At 35.4% G+C, this 19,711-nt stretch overlaps 1 protein-coding gene across 5 annotated transcripts in view; it reads right to left on the minus strand.

Annotated features, from left to right (window-relative positions):
• SHANK2 (SH3 and multiple ankyrin repeat domains 2) overlaps positions 1–19,711 on the minus strand; it is a 339,586-nt gene that overhangs the window by 250,145 nt on the left and 69,730 nt on the right. For 4 of the 5 annotated variants that reach the window (XM_032225503.1, XM_032225519.1, XM_032225512.1 and 1 more), the window contains exon 10: positions 13,886–13,952. In XM_032225503.1, the coding sequence (XP_032081394.1) occupies positions 13,886–13,952 (67 nt within the window). Of the gene's footprint in view, positions 1–11,419; positions 11,491–13,885; positions 13,953–19,711 lie in introns of those variants that run through there. The other variant, XM_032225527.1, reaches the window with a different exon arrangement.

Here is a 19,711-nt window from a genome sequence, read left to right on the forward strand (position 1 = left end):
CCAATCATTCTAACCCAAGGCTTGGGGAAAATATCAAGTTTTTAAAAGTTCACCCAAAAGAGACAAGATGGGGTCCAGATACTGACAGTTGGATATAGCAACCATTATAATCTGTTTAATGATATAATAATAAAATAACAAGAATAAGAGAGGTATACTTTTCCAACGTTATAGTCCAAGTTATACTTCTTCTCTATAGAACATAGAAACATCTTTTTAAACTAAGAATTACTGCATACTGCACATTTAATCTGCACATTTCTATTGTTTACAAATAAAAGCAAGATATTACTGCACAGAAAAGAATTTAAATTGCACGACTGAAATAAATGTCAATAATTCCAATGTAATACTAGGACTTATGAATAGCCAATTAAATAAGTCTTATGGAAGGCTGATTTTGTATGTGGTAACTGCATCAAGACAATTATATGCAGAAAGATGTAAAAGTACTAATATACCCACTTTGGAAGAATGGTTCGTGAAGTTGCAACACTTGCAGAAATGGCATAATTGACTTGTTTGGTCAGGGATACACCAGGTACTTTTCTACTTTTTCCTGCTTTGTGGACCGGCCAAGGTGGCAGGAGAGAAGATGGTTCCATGTGAGCAATGGGCAAGCATGCATGGGCAGGCAGCTCCATTTTCACAAGCGTCGCACAAATGGAGCACGTTCACCTGCACTTCCACGGCCCAGTTACAAAAGGCTCAAGGTCTCCCACTGCGTGGGAGCCAGGGACCTTATGCTAAAAGACTGCAAATCTCATATGGACTTTTGCTGAAAATAGAAAAAAATGAAATGATAATTTATGGGTTTGCTGATTAAAAAGGGTTGAATATGGGAAGAAAAAAAAACAATGTTGTAAGTTTAAGCAGAAGGGATGGGAATGAATTTGCTTGTAACTGCTGTATAGCACAGAAGTTGATTCTTTATATATCTTTTCTTTTTCTGCCTGCACTTTTTATCATCTTTTTTGTATCTTTTATGTATTTCTTCATTTTATTCTATATAATGTCACATTTTATTAATTTGAATTATTTAAAAATCCCAGAGTAATACAAAAACTACATTTAATAGTGTATTAATTTATTAGAATGAGCTTTCCTCCATCAGTCATTTCCTAACAACCTGTTAAAAGAGGTTGTTCTATTTTGAGAAACATAATCCACTAATATCAAATTAGTTGTGAATGTCACCCTATAATTTTTATTGTCATGCTACATCTGTTACAGGAATCATATTGAATTCTTGTTCTGCTCAGCCAGGATTAATTTGTATGCTCTGATCTGATATCTAAGCTTGTCAGAAGTTTTGGCAAAAGAAAGCAGGACAAAGCTGCCAGCAGACAAATGAGAAATTTGGGATTATAGCTTTATAACTAGACTTGTTCATGCTATGTATCTCTACCTACCCTTTGGTATTTTTGTTTCTTCACCTTCTAATGTACTTCATAAAAGAAAGAATTGAAAAATGTAATTGATGGGATTAAAAGTCTCTGATAATTAGTGAAAGATACAAAAATAATGAAAGACTGTAAATGCATTATTTTAGAAACAACTGACCCGGAAAAGAATGGAAAAAGTGAAGGAAGTAATAGTGGAATAAAATGATTGCAAGAAGAGATATAAAAACTTGTACAAAAACCACCTTAGAATGAAAAATGGGCATAAATAAAGAAATGTGAAACTGCTTGAAAAGGGAGGAATAATGTTGCAGAATGCCAGAGAAGTAAATTGCATTTACTTACTCAGATTGCTGTGTGGCTCCAATCCAAAAAATCTGAGTAATTAACAAGCTTTGACCATCCCTCAATCAACAGTACCAATGTCCTCAAGAGTTATTCCTCCATTCCATTCTACAAAGCCCTCCAAAATAGTCAGGTCTTGACTCTTTTTGGGAAATATAGCAGGGATGCTTATGCTTCAAGGGAGTTTGTTCCAGAAAAAGGGGCATCATTGAAATGGCTCATATACAGGAATGCCTAGGATTCATGATGTCACATTCTTTTGGAGGAGTGACTCTTAATATGTCTTTTCTTCTTAATCTACCCAGATATCTACCCAAAGTAGATTACCTCAGAAATCACTGGCTTTTAACCATACACTTTAAAAAGTGGCCCAATCTCCACCAAACTCCTAGAAGTCCCTTAAAATGTGGCTGTCAGCAGGATTGGATCTCTCAGGGAACACACAACTGATCAGATGGCTACACTACATATACGAATTCAAGAGTCATATATACAAGCATTCAAGAATGGTTGAAAGAATAGAAGGATACTGAGGTTTAATAAATGAGCTTGATATGCATGATGTCAAAACTGTATTCATTAATTATTTGTACAAAGTCTAGTCTGTTTGTTCAACTTAGAATCTAGAAGAGCATTGTTGGCAGACATTATTTTACAGGAAAAGCGTGTGAAGACATGTCTGATTTTGTTCATGAAATTGTTGGGTCCTGTGATGGTGCAATTGATGTAAATGTCGGGGAAAGTAAAGATCTGGATTTGTTGGGAGTTGGACATCAGGACACAGAAAAGACAATATCAGAACATTTCAACTTCCCATGGCATTTGATTATAGATTTCAAGATAGCTGTTTTTGAAACAATTGAACTACACCACCACTGTTGAACAAGAGGTTGTGGAACTCACCTAGATAAAAAGATTTCAGGCCATTTCAGAAAGTCTTAACAAACATTGCTACTTGATGAGGTATTTGCAATCTGTCTCACAGGTAACTTAGTCTGCATAAACATTCTTTCTTCTCACCCGTAGCTTCATTCCAATTTACATTGCTTCAACTACTTTATGCTCTAACGAAGAGATATATAGTTCACAAATAATAAAAATAGTTAGTCTGAAAAGGTGTTACCAGACTCCTTCCAATTTACTGTTAATTGCTATTTCTTGCAAGGCAATGTAAAACTAGTATAAATAAATAAATGCAAATAAGTACAATCTTAGAAATAATATCCTTCCCTGAAATTAAGAAATAAATTGTCTACTATTACAACATATATTTAAAACTGTTCCTCTGTTTGTATTTTAGAAAAGCCTCCTGTTTCTACCTCCAATATTACCCATCTCCCATTTATTTCAGTTTTAAACACATAGTGTAATCCAAACTGGGATTGGACTGGAGATATTATTATTTATAAAATAATTCAAGATTATCTTCCTTTAGATTTGGTTACATGGTCCAAACCGTTCTTAAATAAGACAAGTATAGCCTTCTTAAGTTTATGAATGCTTGTTAGGAAAGTATTAGAAAAATGGTATCAAAATAATATCAACTATTCCATATTCCATAAAACATGTATTTCAAATATAGCAATTCTCATTTAAAAAAAAACTTTTAAAAACCAGGAAGAGGAATTACAATTGAAGGCTATTGAGTCATTATGGAGTTCTGAAATGGTGTAAGATTTCCCAACATCCCCGATCATAAAAATAATTCACTTAAACCCAATATTACTCAATGACTGGTAGCTTCTTCCATCAAGATATCTGTATTTTAGAATGGAACAGGAAAAGTGCATAGATTGCTATTCATCAGCAAATGAATACTCTCAAAACAGTCTCATGCCACCGCTTCACCAATAAAAACAATATGTTTGGTTAGTCTGTGTAGCAAGGAGAGTTAGTACCACATATCACTAAGTAGGAAAGAAGTTATACTCTATTGCTATAAGGGTAAAGAACTGGTAATCAGCAAAGATTCTTAAGATAGATCATAATTATTCCTATACTGAAGACAAGAGGGATCTGCTGTTGATCCTGAGATTGAAGTGAGTTGCCCAAGAGCCATCTAATGAATTAAACAGTAAAATTATATCTGAATCAGGGGTGTCACATCTTACATTACTAGGCACAGTGCTATAACCACTCATTAAAAAGTAATAACAAGACAGAAAAAACCCTAGAATTCTGACTTGCCCTACCAATGATCTTTTGGAAGCAAGTAAAAATGGAGTTCTTCTGGGGGGGATTTCTAAACTTAGGTTTAACTCAGCTAATATGATACTACCTATCGAATTGGCTTCTTATGTGCTCTTTATGTTTGTGCAATTTTAATTTGTTTTTTGTGCAACAAGCATTAAATTTTCTGCCACAGATATCAAGAGTCTCACAACTATGTCAATAAGAAAAACCAAATAAATAGGTGTGAAATAGGTGGTACCTGGTTCAGTAGTGGTAACTGGGAAAGAGATTTAAGTGTCCTAGTGGACCACCACTTAAACATGAGCCAGCTATGTGCTGCAGCTGCCAAAAAGGCCAATGCAGTTCTAGGAGGGATAGCATCAAGATCACAAGAAGTATAGCACTACTATACACTGCACTAGTGAGCCCATACTTGGAATGCTGCATCCAGGTCTAGCCACTAAGATACAAAAAAGATGCTGAGGTCTTAGAAAGAATTCAACAACAAGGATAAGGATTTGGAAGCTACATTGTACAATGAATGGTTAAGGGAACTAGGTATGTCTAGCTTGATGAAGAGAAAGTTTAGGAGAGACAAGATAGCTGTCTTCCAGTACTTGAGAGCTGTCACAAAGAAGAGGGGGTTGATTTATTCTCCAAATCACCTGAAGGTGGGACAAGAAGCAGTGGGTGGAAGTTCATCAAAGAGAGATCCAACCTGGAACTAAGGAGAAATTTCCTGACAGTGAGAACAATTAATCAATGAACAGCTTGCTTCCTAAAATTGTGGGTGATCCATCACTAGAGTTTTTCAAGAATTCACTGAACAGTGATTTTTGTGCATTGTACTGTTCTCCTACCTTAGGCAGGGGGTTGGACTAGAACATGTCCAAGATTCTTTCCCGCCCTATTATCATCCCCTCCCTCTCCTCTTTCCATTGCTAAGCAAGACAATTATTAAGTGAGTTGTGCTCCACTTTGTGTCCTTTTTGCCACAGTTGTTAAGCAAATTGCTGCAGTTGCTAAATGAATCATGGGGCTGTTAGGCGAGTCTGGCTTCCCACATTGACTGCTTGTTGGAAGCCAGCTGGGAAGGTTACAAACGGCGATCACATAATACTGGGACACTAGTTGCCAAGCACTCGAATTCTGATCACATGACCATGGGGATACTGCCACACTCATAAGTGTGAAAACTGCTCATTAATAACTTTTTCAGTGCCTTCAAACATTCACTAAACAAATGGTTTTAAGTCAAGGACTACCTGTATACATGTGTCTCTGTGACAAATATAGAAAACACCATCAATTTACTATGTCTTAATTCTTTTTTTTAAAGAAAGGATATTTCTCAATTGCAAATATTAATACAATTATAATATGAATATCAGGATAAAGTACTAATTACTGACCATGAAATGTCTTATTAACAGTTGCTTTTCTGCAAGCTTTAGAATCTTCAAAATAGCAAAAAAAACAAAAACCTGTTTCAGCATCTTGGTATCTACAAACAGCCAAAGCTATTTATACAAATCCCAGCACATTTTAAAATAGAATCAGAAGAGCTGGAAGACAGAGCCATTTGGCAGTACTATATAGATCAAGCAAATACTGAAAAAGGACCAAAAAAAATTAAAAATGTACATTTCAAGCAAGAGATTCTCTCTACAGATTGTAAAATTGAACAAATTCTTGATACTAGATCCAAAATTCACATAGAAAATATTACTTCAAGAAGTGAGGAACATACCTCAGAATAATATGTGGAAAAAATGCACATGGTTAAGAAATTAATCACGTATAAAACTTTTACATACATGTAATTTAACTTTTATTCCCAAATGCTTATACATGCACAAATGTTTTCTTCACCCTCCATACATAAAGATTTTCCCATGTTCCTCCCTACCAATACACAAAAAGCTATTCTGACCTTATGTTTTTTATAGACTGAATGTATGCATATCGTACACAGGGTCATAACTGCTTTTGGTCCAACCTGGTTTATTTATTTATTCATTTATTTATTCGTTCATTCATTCATTCATTCATTCATTCATTTTCATTTGTCAACAAGTACAAGAAAACAAGTAGGAAAAACACATGAAAAAATGGCAAAAATAAAAATAAGCAAAACATAATCATAAACACAAAAAAGAGTAGATATGAATGGGATAGTAGGACAGGGACGGTAGGCACGCAGGTGCGCTTATGCACGCCCCCTTAGGGACCTCTTAAGAAATGCATAAGGTCCATGGTAGACAGCTTAAGATAAAAGGTATGGGGGTTAGAGGAACTAACAACAGGAACAACAACAGGTTTTCCCTCTATCCACTCCATCACCCCAATCTAGGTATTCAGTTATGCATATGTTCCACTAAAGATTGCAGATAGTTCCTTCAAACATTTCTATTATACAGAAAACTGACTCCAGATTAATAATTTGATTCCCAACATCACATACTTCCTTGATCTAATCTTGCTCCACCTCTCCTTGCTCCCGCTGCCTCCGCAATTTTCCATGGTTCATAGATAAGCCTTTCTATAGCACAAATAGCCGATGAAGATGTAGATTAACCTTACTCTTCAGCATTTTAAACATACTCTAAGGAAAGTAAAATATAGATTAAAAAGGGATTTAGTGTGTTCCTTCTTTTTCATTCAGCCTGATCTTTCTATATGAAATTGCTAATCTCAGGATCTTCTTTTTGCTTTTGTTCCCAAGCCATGTGTGCTTTGAGCTTTTTAATTCCATCTGGAGCTCCAAACAGAATGTAGCTAATTGGATGCTAGGCTTGGCCCATCCCTTGCAATTTCCCTAAATCGATCTTCTTGTTGTTAAATTTATGAAGCTACATCACTAATTCTTGCTCTTGCGTGAACATTCATACATGCATTTGCTTTCTCCAACACTGTTCTTGCAGAAGGCAGACTGAGGTCAGCATGGTACAGAGACATTTGTCCAAAAGGAAACTGCAAGCATCACTTCAAAAATATACTTCTGTACCTCTGCAAGGAGCATGGAAGGAACAGCAGGAAGCTCTTCTAGGAAACATTTTGGAATAAATAACACTAATAAAACAAAAGGCAATTAATAAGCCAATTACAGAAATTGCAAAAAAAGTGGGGGAATTAGAAGTGAAAGGGCAACAAGTAAAAGGATGTTATATTTCAGAAAAAGAACGAGGAAGTGATGTGGCAGATCCAGAGCAGCCAAGCTAGAAAGAAATATAAAGAAAAAGAAAGAATTTCATAAACATTCCTTATTATCTATGTAAAATATGATTATCATCATAATTAAAGTAATACCAAAATGCAGACAGAAGACCTTTTATTGACCTTATTAGATAAGATTTAGTGGAAGAGAAAATGTAGAGATGGAGGAACAGAATGTATGGCAGCAAAAGTGCTCCTGAAATCACTGTTGAGGCGATAAGACCAGCGGTAATTTTAGAAAACAATACAAAAAATTCAGATGGCTCCAGGCTAGCAATTTTCAGGTGAAGAAAAGAAACATCAAGGAAAGCTGTCTGACACTGATGTTTTGGAGAAGGAGGAAGGAAATCATTTTTATTTGGTAGCAACTTGTCCTTAAGCAGAATACAAGCATAATGATAAAAATAACAGGGCAATATAAATCAGTCTCAATCGGTATCACTATAAAAAAATCAATATAAAAATATTATCTAACCCAAAACACAACTGTAATTTAAGATGGCATTGTACGCTGCCATTGGAAATAAAAGTTCTTTGAACTTCATAAAGGTCCTGAAAAATAGAAAGGGCTTTTTTAAGCCTCGGGGAACAAACTCCAAACATAATTCAAAGGATGTTGATTCTAAAGAGCAGGAGCAAAATGTCAGGTGGCCCTCTCACAAGAGGGAAAGCTAGGTGATCTCAATAGCTCAATGAAGCCAAGCAATTAGGAGTATGAATTGTAATCAAGTTATTAAGAAAGCTAGAGCTCTTTGTATGCATAGACCAGAAGGTCAGACTGGGGGAAGAATCAGGACAATAATCCACTGGAGCAGTCCAAAACATGTTGCAGAAGTGGATGCATGCAATAAGACTGAAACTGCAGCAACTGAAACAGGGAGAGCATTCAGCAGGTTAGCTAGATGTCTATAATTGCATTGACACAAACATCTTCATTTTTTTAACCTGTAGGTTTAAAAATAATCCTTAATCAATTTTAATGTAAGTACAATAAAGGTGTTCCTTGACTTATAGTCGCTTAGCAACGGAAGTTATGACAGAACCTGAAAAAGCTACTTATGACCCAGATTGGAAGTTCTGATGGCCATTCCATCCCCCCCACAGTCACATGACTAAATTTTGGGCCCTTGGCAACTGGCCCACATTACAAAGGTTTGCAGTGTACTGCAATCACATGAACACAATTTGCCAGAAACAATGGGCTTGCTTAACAATCACAGCATTTGCTTTACGACTACTACATTCATTTAACACAACCACAAAAGTTGCAAAATCCGGCATGGTCATGTGGTGACTCGCTTAATAACTGTCACAACTTACAACCATAATTACAGGTTCAATTTCAATCATAAGTCAAGGAGTATTACATATTATGGATTCAGTTTTTGTAATTTTCTTTTATCTCTGCTCAGCAAAATCAAAATGATGTGCCTAAAAAGAATAGAAAACTATAACATCGTTTAAAAAGTCAATGTGCTTTTTAAAAGAATGATCAATAGATATACTAACAATTATAGCATCAGAAAACAATGCTATAACATTTCATCATAAATGAAAATAATACTGTTCACACAAATGTTACTTTTAACCTACTTTTATCTCGTTATGTTAATTTCTATAAACTTTACAGTGTATCCTTTATTTGGTTCTTTTATGAAATCCATTTCCCTTCAAAAGTTAGAAAAGATATTATTTCATATGATGTTATCATTTTAATTCTTCTTAAAAATACAGAAAATAATTAAAATTTCAAAAAAGCATGCATTTTCTCCTCAGACAATGCCTTTAGACAGCCACAACTTCTTAGTAATCCTTTGCTCCGCCAACTCAGTGGGCCATCACAAAAAGAGAAAACAATTATTGAATGACAGAACAGTAGAATATTGTTATTTCAAATTCCACTATGGGATTTGACAAGTCTTTTACAATTATGCAACCAAAAATCCTAACAACTGAACTAATGTATGATGAACCAATTTAATTAAAAATTTTCAGGGATATAGAGTATCTTGAATTGTTTGGATGTGGGGCAGAATGGCTGAGAAATTCAAATTTATAAGTAATACAAGATTAAAGGTGAAGATTTCCCTGTTGACTCATGTCCATGGGGCAGTGCTCACCTCCGTTTCATGGTTGAGGGAGCCAGCATTATCCAAAGACATTTTTCATGGTCATGTGGCCAACATGACTATACTCCAAAGCACATGGAACACTGTTACTTTACCACCAAAGTGGTGTTTGTGTGTGCGTGTATCAGTGATGGGTTTCAAATTTTTTTAGAACCTCTTCTGTAGGTGTGGCTTGCTTTGTGGGAGTGGCCTGCCAGCCGTGTGACCAGGTGGTAGTGGCTTGGCAGTCATGTGACTGGGTAGCGTGGCCAACTTGTAAAATGTGATGAAACTCACTTAACAACGCTCTTGCTTAGCAACCAAAATGTTGGCTCAGAAACTGGCATGTGAAGCACACAAATCTTAAAGCTGTCAAGTTACAAGACCCTTGCACCCCTAACCTTTTAGAAAAAAAACCCCAGGGAAGTTCAAACTTGACAGCTTTAAGACTTTAAGGTTTAGATAGGACTCTTAAAGGTGGGCGGGGCGATTGATGAGCCAGCCAATCAGTGAGCGGTGGAAGGGGCAGGCATGGTATGGACGGGTGCGGGAAGGGAACTGGAACTGGTTCTAAAAGGTATGGTAGATTTGTGGAACCTCTTCTATAGAAGAGGTTAGAACTGGCAGGAACCCACTCCCGGCGTGCATGTATTCACATTTGCATGCTTTATGAACTGTGGTGGCACAATGGTTAGAATGCAGGCTAATTCTGCTGACTGACAGCAGTTCGATTCTCATCGGCTCAATTTTGACTCAGTCTTCCATCCTTCTGAAGTTGATAAAATGAGGATCCAGATTGCTGGGGGCAATATGCTGATTCTGTAAATCACTTAGGTGGGGCTGTAAAGCACTATGAAGTGGTTTATAATTTTCACTCTAAGTGCTATTGCTATTGCTTTTGAATTTGTAGGTGGGCAGGAGGTGGGAAACAACAGATCACCCCGTAGCACAGTGCTGAAATCTTGAACCCAGGCAGTCAGCTTTTCAGCTGCCAAGCTCATCATTTTTAACCACTGAGCCATCATGCCTCCTTTAATATAATAACATTATTTATGTTCTATAAGAATGAAAACGTCTGAATTCTATTAAGCAAAATAGGAGCAAGTAGCTTATCTATTTTCTAGCAATATGGATACTTAAAATTTTACATGTCAGTCAGTTGTTCCATTTTTGATATCATCAAATGCATAACTGCAATCATGTTTATTTTTATCAATTAAATACACCAAATAGATTTAGATAGTGAGATGTTATATTCTTTTCTGGCTTCAGAACAAAAGTTTTAGATTTTATGGTTACTTTTACTTAAAAAATAAGCATGTTAAACTGTCAGTATTGTTTTTATTTTAGCTTTTATAATAAAATTGCCATGAGAATTCATTAAGATTACTCATAACTAAAATGGTGAATGAACATGGCCACAATACTTCCTACCCTTTTTAGTTCTGCTAAGGAAGGCAAGATAAAAATAGTGCAGCTCACACATGCTGCTCACTGTTTTATTTAAAGTTCCTTTAGTATTTCCAATTTCAATTGGTAAAAATCAGGATTTTAAAAATTCTGATACCTATGTTAGTCTGAAAGAACTATATTTTTATAAATCTAACTATTAAACAATTCATTTGGAAAGCTATAAATAAATGAATAGAATTAAACCAGATGGTAGTTAATTCAAATTCTTAGTTAAGAAGCAGTAATATTGACCTCAATCACTCTGGCTTCAAAATAAATGTTCAAGATGCAAATAAGCAGAAACGACAGCTGTTTCTTCAAAATATAAACAAAAACCATTTTCCATTTTAAGCAGTATGTTTAGTGCATTGATATCTGGAATACCAATATATTAATTCTAAAGCAAATGCCAAATATAGCACATATAATAAAGAATGGGTTGAATGCATCAGCAGCTATTTGGTATCCACGTATATAAAATTAAATTTAAAAAACTGCTTGAAACACCCACAAATCATCATATATACACATTCCTGCATAATTATAGAGGAATACAAGAACTCTGACTTGAAGCCTAGCAACAGTATCTAAGTATTAGTTAGTCTGCTAATCAACTACCAAAACTCACGCACCACCACCTCAATGTGTTTCATATTTAAAATAAAATCCCTCCTGTTTCTATCTTCAGAGCAGCTGAAGGAAAAGGAATATGATAAAACAAACCTTGTTCATTTGAAGAGGAACAACCCATGTCATTTAATCCATCGGATAATTCATCTCATCACAAACAGCCAAGGCAATACAAAATAAAAAGATTTAAAAATAGATTATCCAAGTCAAAGGATCTTCGGTTTGCAACATCTTTCAAATGTGCAGACCTGTATTTAAAGAGATAGTCCAGATTCCTATAGATATTATTGCTAGTTTTTTGCATCTCCATCCTATAGTATAGAGGCCCTAGTAAATGCTGTATGGCAAATGCTTTCTAAAGCTTCAGTGCTCATTTAGTCACAGACAGCTGTAGACTGGATGAAAACAATCAGGGATTAACTTTTTTATTCATCGTAGCTTTTAATCTATTACTTTCTCTTCAGATAAATAAAAACATAAAATGTGACAACTAACTACAGGACAAGCAAGCAAGGATAACATGTCAAATAAGGATATTTATCTTTTGGACCCTAAAGACTTTCCCTTTTAAAAGACAGAACATTGGTTATAAAACATGCAGTAAATGAAATGATGCAGCTCTCAAGAATAATTTAAGGTGAATATTAAAAATACTCTGATAAAATTGTAATATTTATATAAAAGGCTTATTAAAATTGTGAAATTTGAATAACTTAAACTAAATCACACTTAGTGCAATACTTAAAATTCAGCTGCACCCATTAAAGAAATACGTATGACTCAGCCAGAAAAATCGTATTTGCCTATTAAATGTTTATGTGTATGCATAGGTCTTGGTGTATTCGGGTCTTTTCCCATGTAAGATTGAGAGTATCTTGGCGACATATATAAACTTACTGTATATAGATTAAAGACTAGGATCTTGTTTGTCCTATCAAAAATGCTTTAAAATAGAATTAAATATATGTATCTTTCCAAGTAAGAATTTGATTATTTTTTAAAGATGAAACACACACTGATCATTTTTTTAAATCTAAAAATAGCTTTACTACTACATAGCAAGTGATGTACTAATGAAATGACACAAACCAAGACCTTATTTAGATGCTATTTTTATTTGGAAACACGTCTTTAGGTTCATAAGTATTCCTAGCTTCCCCATCTATAAAGAAAAAGAGGACTAAAACTGGTAAAATGCATTTTTCTCTTGCTGACATCTTTAAAGCTAGACTTCAATGTGTGTGTGTGTGTGTGCATGCGCGCGCATGTGTGTGTGTGTATGGTGTGGTGTTTTGACTTCTGGCAACTGCCCTACAATTTTCTTGGCAAGATTTTCAGAAGTGATTTGCCTTTTTATTCCTAGGGCTGAGAGACAGAGACCAGGTACAATATGAAGTATGACTGAGGCAAAATGTGTTTTTTCTGGTTGTCTACTGCTGTGAATAAATTGGAGCTGATAAAAGCCACACATGTATAGGCACACTTCTGGGTTTCAGGGCCACCTATGCTTCTGCTGAGCATGCCAAATCTAGGGAAAACTGCAGATCGCAAGCCTCAGTCTTTTACAGAATGGAAATTCAAGCACAACCTGTGTTCAACCCTTAAGTATCCGGTACAAATCATGATGAGAATGAGGGAATGACATCACAGTGCAAACCTGAACTTTGTACCTGCATCCCAATGTTTGACATAAATACATGGGTCACATGGTTTATGCCAAAGCACATTTTATTATTTGCCCCCACGCTTGCACATTCCTAGGGATGCCATTTGTGTTCTACCTCTATTTGATCCAACAAACTTCCTAATATATAAGATGTCCATCTTATCAGGATTTAGCTTCAGTTTGCTTTCCTTCATTGCCTCTTATCCTCTTCGCAGAAAAAAAAATGGTGTTCATCTCATATTGATATTTAAATGTCCAAAAAGGTCAATGCTCCTGCGACAGATGGAAGAACTCTCTGACCACATCTCAGAGTTGGAGCTACATCATATTTCAAGCCCTCAGAAGTGTTTATCAATTTTATTCCTAGTATAGTGTTCTAAATCTGTGCAATTTTTACTTTTACTCAATATTATCTAAGTAAAAAGATTCCAAAACCAAAAATACTCCCACCACAGGAAAGATGTTCCCTCTTTCTCTGAACATTTGACATATCTCCTAGATCTAAAAACTCTTAAAATATAATGTTTAGTACAGCACTACGTTGATCATGCCCCAGTATATAAGAGTATTAAGAGTATAAGAAAAAACATTATTTTTTCTGATACTATCCTGAGAGAAATAACATTTTGACAAATATCAATAGAAGAGAATATATGTAGCTCAGGGTTGAACTCTGAAGTCTTTAATGATCTCTGAGCTTGGTTGTTTGCTTGCAGGCATTTTTGGGAGTTTTGGGAGTTTTTCAAAGTGTACTTTTAATTAGTTTGGGTTTTTATATATCAAACATTATTTCACATATAATACAAAAATTATTTCATTTTATTCTCATTCTATATAACTGATGAGTGCAATAACTTCCGTTCAATATTAAACAGAAATCCCAATGTACATACCAATATCAGTTTCCTTATGGTTCTTGATATATTCCGCAAGCTCAAAATTTCCAGCAATTATTGCCACCTGAAAAATTATAAAACAGGTTATATATAATATTTCAGTGTATAAATAGAATATAAGTTTTAAATTCTAGGAATCAATACATAGATGATGAAAGTTCTACAGTACAACCTTCTGCATGTTTTCTGACTTCTAATGCAGAGGTGGATTGCTCCCGGTTGGGCCTGGATCAGGCGAAGTGGTAGTAAAGGTGGTGGAAGGCTCCACCCACCCAGATGCTTCTGCACATGCACAGAAGCATCGCGCGCACATTAGTGTGGCCAAACTGGTAGTAAAAAAATTGGCAACCGACCACTGTTCTAATGAGTCATGTACATAAAAAAGTAAAAGTGCCGCTGGAGTTTTACTCTACTAGTTGGCACCAATTTTAGAGGTGCTCATCTCTGTGTCTATAAACTACTGAGCCAGTGCTCTTTAACAATTCCACGATCATGTGGCCAGCATGATGTCAAGTCACAGCGCAAAACATATGAAAAAACATGGTATACTGTTACCTTCCTACCAAAGTGGTACCTATTTATCTACTTGCATTTACATGTTTTTGATGTGCTGGGTTAGCACAGGCTGAGGCAAGTAACAGGAACTTACTGCAGCATGCAGTGGTAGGACTGAAAAAAACAGACCATTGACCTTCTCCAGTATCTATTAAGCCACTGAGCCACCACACCTCCCCAGTCATATACACATTGCCTATTAAAAAGAAGTTTTAATTTCTGTAAACTTTTATTTTAAACATAGGACTGGTCAACTGATGGTTCACAAAAATGTATGTTGACCATAGAATCAGCAAAAGGACATTTGGCAACAATGCTTCATAATAGTGACATCTGGCAACATTTTCCCATGAATAGGCAAGCAAGTACCAAAATAAAATGAAAATATAAAAACCAAATCATAGGAGGACATGTTATTATCAATCCCCAAAAATGATAAACATTTTTTCAGTTTTCAATCCTTAGTTTTGCAGTCCAAAAGCCTTACTACAAAAATTGATTTTTATATATAAAATTATTAGAAAAAAAGGAAATCATATTTTAACTGAAAATATGATCACACAATATTAAACTAAAAGTTTTAAGGAGGCATTTTAGCTATTAATATAATTCTCTGTTCACTGTAAGGATCTAAATGAAAACATATCTAACCGAACATCGGTTGAACATAATCTGTGAGGTTTATGATGATTTGAAATTAATACACAGGCATGGATAATCCACTTAGCCCAAAGTCATAGACTGGGCAACTCTATAAATTTAATAGATAAATAAATTTACTGCAGGTATTTATTAATTACTATTTCTTTTGTGCCTGTTTGATGATGGTGGTGGTGATGATGGAGGTAGTGGTGGTGATAATGATTTTTTAAATTCCCTGGATAATATCATGTGATAATCCAGGAAATTTAATAAGCACAAACTGCTTTGGAGCATTAACAGTATTAGTCTAGGACCGTGATGGCGGACTTATGGCACATGTGCCAGAGGTGATACGCAGAGCCCCCTCTGTGGGCACAAGCTGCTCTTCTGGTTTCTGGATGGCACGCATGTGTGCCGTACAGCTGGTCTTCAGGTGCGCTGGAGCACCAGAAACCCAAAGACCAGCTGGCCAATGTGCATGCACATGCCAGCCAGCTGGTCTTTAGGTTTCCAGGATGCACATGCATGCATGCCAATTGGTCTTCGTGTTTCTGGTATGCATGCGTTCCAGTTTGGGCACTCAGTGCCAAAAAGGTTCATCATTGCTAGTCTAGGAACTACACTGCATTTTCAGTTTGCAACAGAAATTTCCATACAAAGAATTAACCGATAATTTCCATTTTAGAAACGATCTTGTCTCACTTATTCTTTTAACTATTAACTATAAACATTACTGGATTTTGATTATTAGTATTCTGCTCATCTACATTTCTGTGAAAAACAGTTCTCTCCTTTCTAGATGTTAAGAATCTAAACTTGCTTATCTTTTTGACTTAATGTTATCAGAAGTTCAAGATGATAGTGAAATACACAGAGAATGTAAATGAACATATAATGCCAAGGTTTGGTGGATGTTTCATTTATTTTAAAAGCAAGTCATCCAATGTGCTGTGTATCATTGTGAAAAAGCAACTGCCCCTTAAGTTAGTAACTGGATTCAGTAACTTGTGGTGTGCCAAGAAGCCCTGGCTTCAATGCAAGTTAGGGCTTCTAGAAACTTTAAGGCTACAAGAAGCATCTGAGCTGATGCCAAGCTAGGCTGCAGCACACAGCTGAGCCATTTCATCCCAGCATCCAGATCAGCCCCACAGCAACAAAACTGCAGCTACTTCAGGAAGCCCCAGCTGTGCCTGCCTGTCAGCACCATGAAGCCATAAACACTTTAGGAAACCACAGCAATCCTAGCAAAGCTAAGCAGCATGACGCAAAGCCACAAACTCTTGAGCCCTCACTTCCCTGTGTTCCACTGTCCCAGTGGAACTTTGCTGTCTTCTTGCTCACACTGCTGGGCACACAAGTCTTCCTCCTGAGCTCTTGAGAGGAAATTGCTATATTCAAATGTGGGAAGGAGGACTTGTGTGTCTAGCACTTCCTTATGAAGAGCCAGACTAATGATTCTTGGTCAATAAAAGCAAGAAGGTGGTGAATATATAGCTGAGACTGGAGAAGAACAGGGTAGCAGGAGCCTTGAAGTGCAGGAGGCCAAGAGATGTGAAAGAGACAAGTGTTGGGGAAAAGTTGCAGTGCCCCTACAGTCATAAATGCATGCAGGTTACCAAACACCTAAATATTAATAACATGTTTGCATGTGCTACAATGGCTGTTACTTAGGGACCCAACATAAATACCCTTTGTTTAGTACCATTGTAACTTCAAACGTCATGACATGAGGACTACCTAAATTATCCTATATGAGTCTCTGATACAGTCATGCTTCTTTTTCTAATGGAAAGTCATCTTTTCTTAAAGGTATGGATAAAGTAGAACAAAAGTAGGAAAACAAATGTGTATATACCACTCAAACAATGCAACCCAAATTAGATAGTAATTTGTAAAGTTAGATACTAATAGTAGTCAATTGCTAAATAATGTAGGCCAGGGGGTCCTCAACATGTGGGCCTTGATGGGTTTGCAATTAGGGCCTGGGAACAGCTAGTCAGTGTGTGCATGCGCATCCTCACTTACACATGCACATCCCCACTTGCATGAGCAGTGGGCAAAAGTGTGTGTGTGCTACATTTGCATGAGCAGCAGACGTACATGCACACTGCTCATGCAATAGAGCTGCTGGCTGCTTGCATGGAACTATCCTCTCTCCCCCTTCCCCCTGTTGGTCTGCAAAGCCGGAAACATTAGAGAACTCTGATGTAGATTAATATCTTAGGTTTTTTTTTAAAAACTGAAAACTTAAATCATCATAAAAAAAGAAAGTAAAAGAATAAAAAATTAAAAGTTAAAAAGCCATAAAAACAATACAAATAAAATGATTACAAAATTCCTAGTAATAACTCAGCTAATACAACTCATCTGTTACTTTAGTTAAATGTAGACCATATGAAATTTTATTGCCTCTTTCTTTTCCTCAAAGCCAATTGAAAGACTGAAAAGTGATAAAATTTCTTAAATTAAGCCTTAGTTAATACACCCATAGCCTCCTAGCAGTACTTTTTTTCTTTTTCTTTTTTTTTTGGCTGCATCCCAAATTTAACACAGTCCATGTTTGATTTTTAAAAATGCCATCTTTAATCCATAACTTTCCTTCCAAGAATCTGGTTTATCATACTATTGATGCTTAAGCAAAAACTCCATCAGAGTATGCAATAAATTCAACAGAGGAATTGGAGTCCATTTTAAATATCGATGGAGATCAAAGTCTATTTTTGTTCAATTAAACTAAGTTTCACATCAGACTTTTTTCACATCTAACAAAGGCAATATAACTGATCCATTGTTATCAAAATAAAATGCTAAAATGACTACCCAGAGTCTAGTAGTGTTAAAAGCTTGGTGGCTTTCAAAAACACAAATTAATTTGGATAAATTATTGAATACTATCATCTTCTAAAAAGTAGTTGTCAAAATTTTTGAATCTCCATGTAATAGGAATGTTGTATAATACAGGCAGTCTTTGGCTTACATTCATTCCTTTAGTGACCATTCAAAGATACTATGGGGCTGGAAAAAGTGACCAATGACCATTTTAACAGTTTGACAGTTGCAGCAACCCCACAGTCATATGATCAAAATCCAGGCACTTAGCAAATGGCACGTCCCAGTGTCATGTGATCACTATTTGTAGCCTTTTCAGCTGGCTTCCAACAAGCAAAGTCAGTGGGAGAAGACATTCATTTAATGACCACATGGTTCTCTTAAACACTGCAGTGATTTACTAAACACAAAAATGGACCAAAGCTCAGTGGAAATTTTGGGCTCAACTGTGGTCATAAATTGATGACTACCTGTGGCTTGCGCAATTTGCAACATTCTTTCCTGTTTCAAAAGCAAGCATTATGTAGTCTCAGAAAATGTTATAAGTAGAGCTCCTTTATCAGAATATTCATTACATTTTTCTATAGATTTGTTTCTAAAATAGAAACCAGATATTCCTTATGGCTTTTTTAACCACTCAATAGGATTTGTTATCCTAGTTGGTCTTGTGTCCCTATCAAATTTGGTTGTTTAAAAGTATCAAATATTTCCTTTGAAGTTAAAGATATAGCCCAAATCCTTTGAATGGGCTTCCAAAACCCTTGGAAGATTTATTCTATAGGAAAAAAATGACATATCTGCTCAGTAAGTACTTCTATATTCACAGTTATAAAGTCATGATTAAATTACATAAACTGAGAGTACATGATTTCATAAGAACAGACATGTTCCTGGATCTATTTTAACTTAACATTCACTTGATGTTTATTTTACCTAAGAAATTGATTTACTTAAATAACAAAACCTCAAATTCAAAGACAAATATATAGACTATAAGAACAGATACAGTATATAAGAAGAAATCTCGACTTCTGATACCTTCATATTTATAACAGAAAGTAAGACAAAAGAGCAATAAAATGTATTGGTATTGGGTAAAGTTGGGGTGTGGGTTTTATTAGCTTTTATAATTTCTTCCTTCTTATTAAACTTGTTAAGAGTGTTTGTAAATCTTGATGGCTTCTCTATGCATTTGTACATAATAAGAGGAAATAGCAGAATATCAGATGATTAGATTTATCCCAAAACTCAATTTAACTGATGCTGGCTGCGAAGCCTACAACATTATAATATATAACCTAAACCAAAGTATGAATACTTAGATAGTAACTGCAACATTACAATTGTCCACTGACATGAGACTATTCATTGTTCATTGATTGGAGATTTTTTTAAGGCTTATTTGCAGTTATATCTAACAGTTAATGCATGGATATCGTAATGAGGAATGGAATAGAGAACTTTTAGTGATTGCCTAATACCAACATGCAGGCAGTATAAGAAAAAGAAATTGGGAAAGATTTAACACATTCATTTTGAAGTAAATTTGGAATAGCGCCATTTTGGAGTAGATTCAATTTGATAGGGTAAATGGGGGAAGTATTTGGTGTAAATTATGCTTGGTAATATCCATTAACCAATTATTTGGTGTAAATTATGCTTGGTAATATCCATTAATCATCTTTATGATTTATCAGCTCTACTCTGGAGACTTTTCTAAAAAGTTTGAAAAATTTATTAAAAGTTTATATTTAAAAATATTTTCAAAACAATCATCTACAGGTTGAGTGGTAGATA

The sequence above is a fragment of the Thamnophis elegans genome, chromosome 1 (assembly GCF_009769535.1).
Source record: "Thamnophis elegans isolate rThaEle1 chromosome 1, rThaEle1.pri, whole genome shotgun sequence".
Taxonomy (NCBI): Eukaryota; Metazoa; Chordata; class Lepidosauria; order Squamata; family Colubridae; genus Thamnophis; species Thamnophis elegans.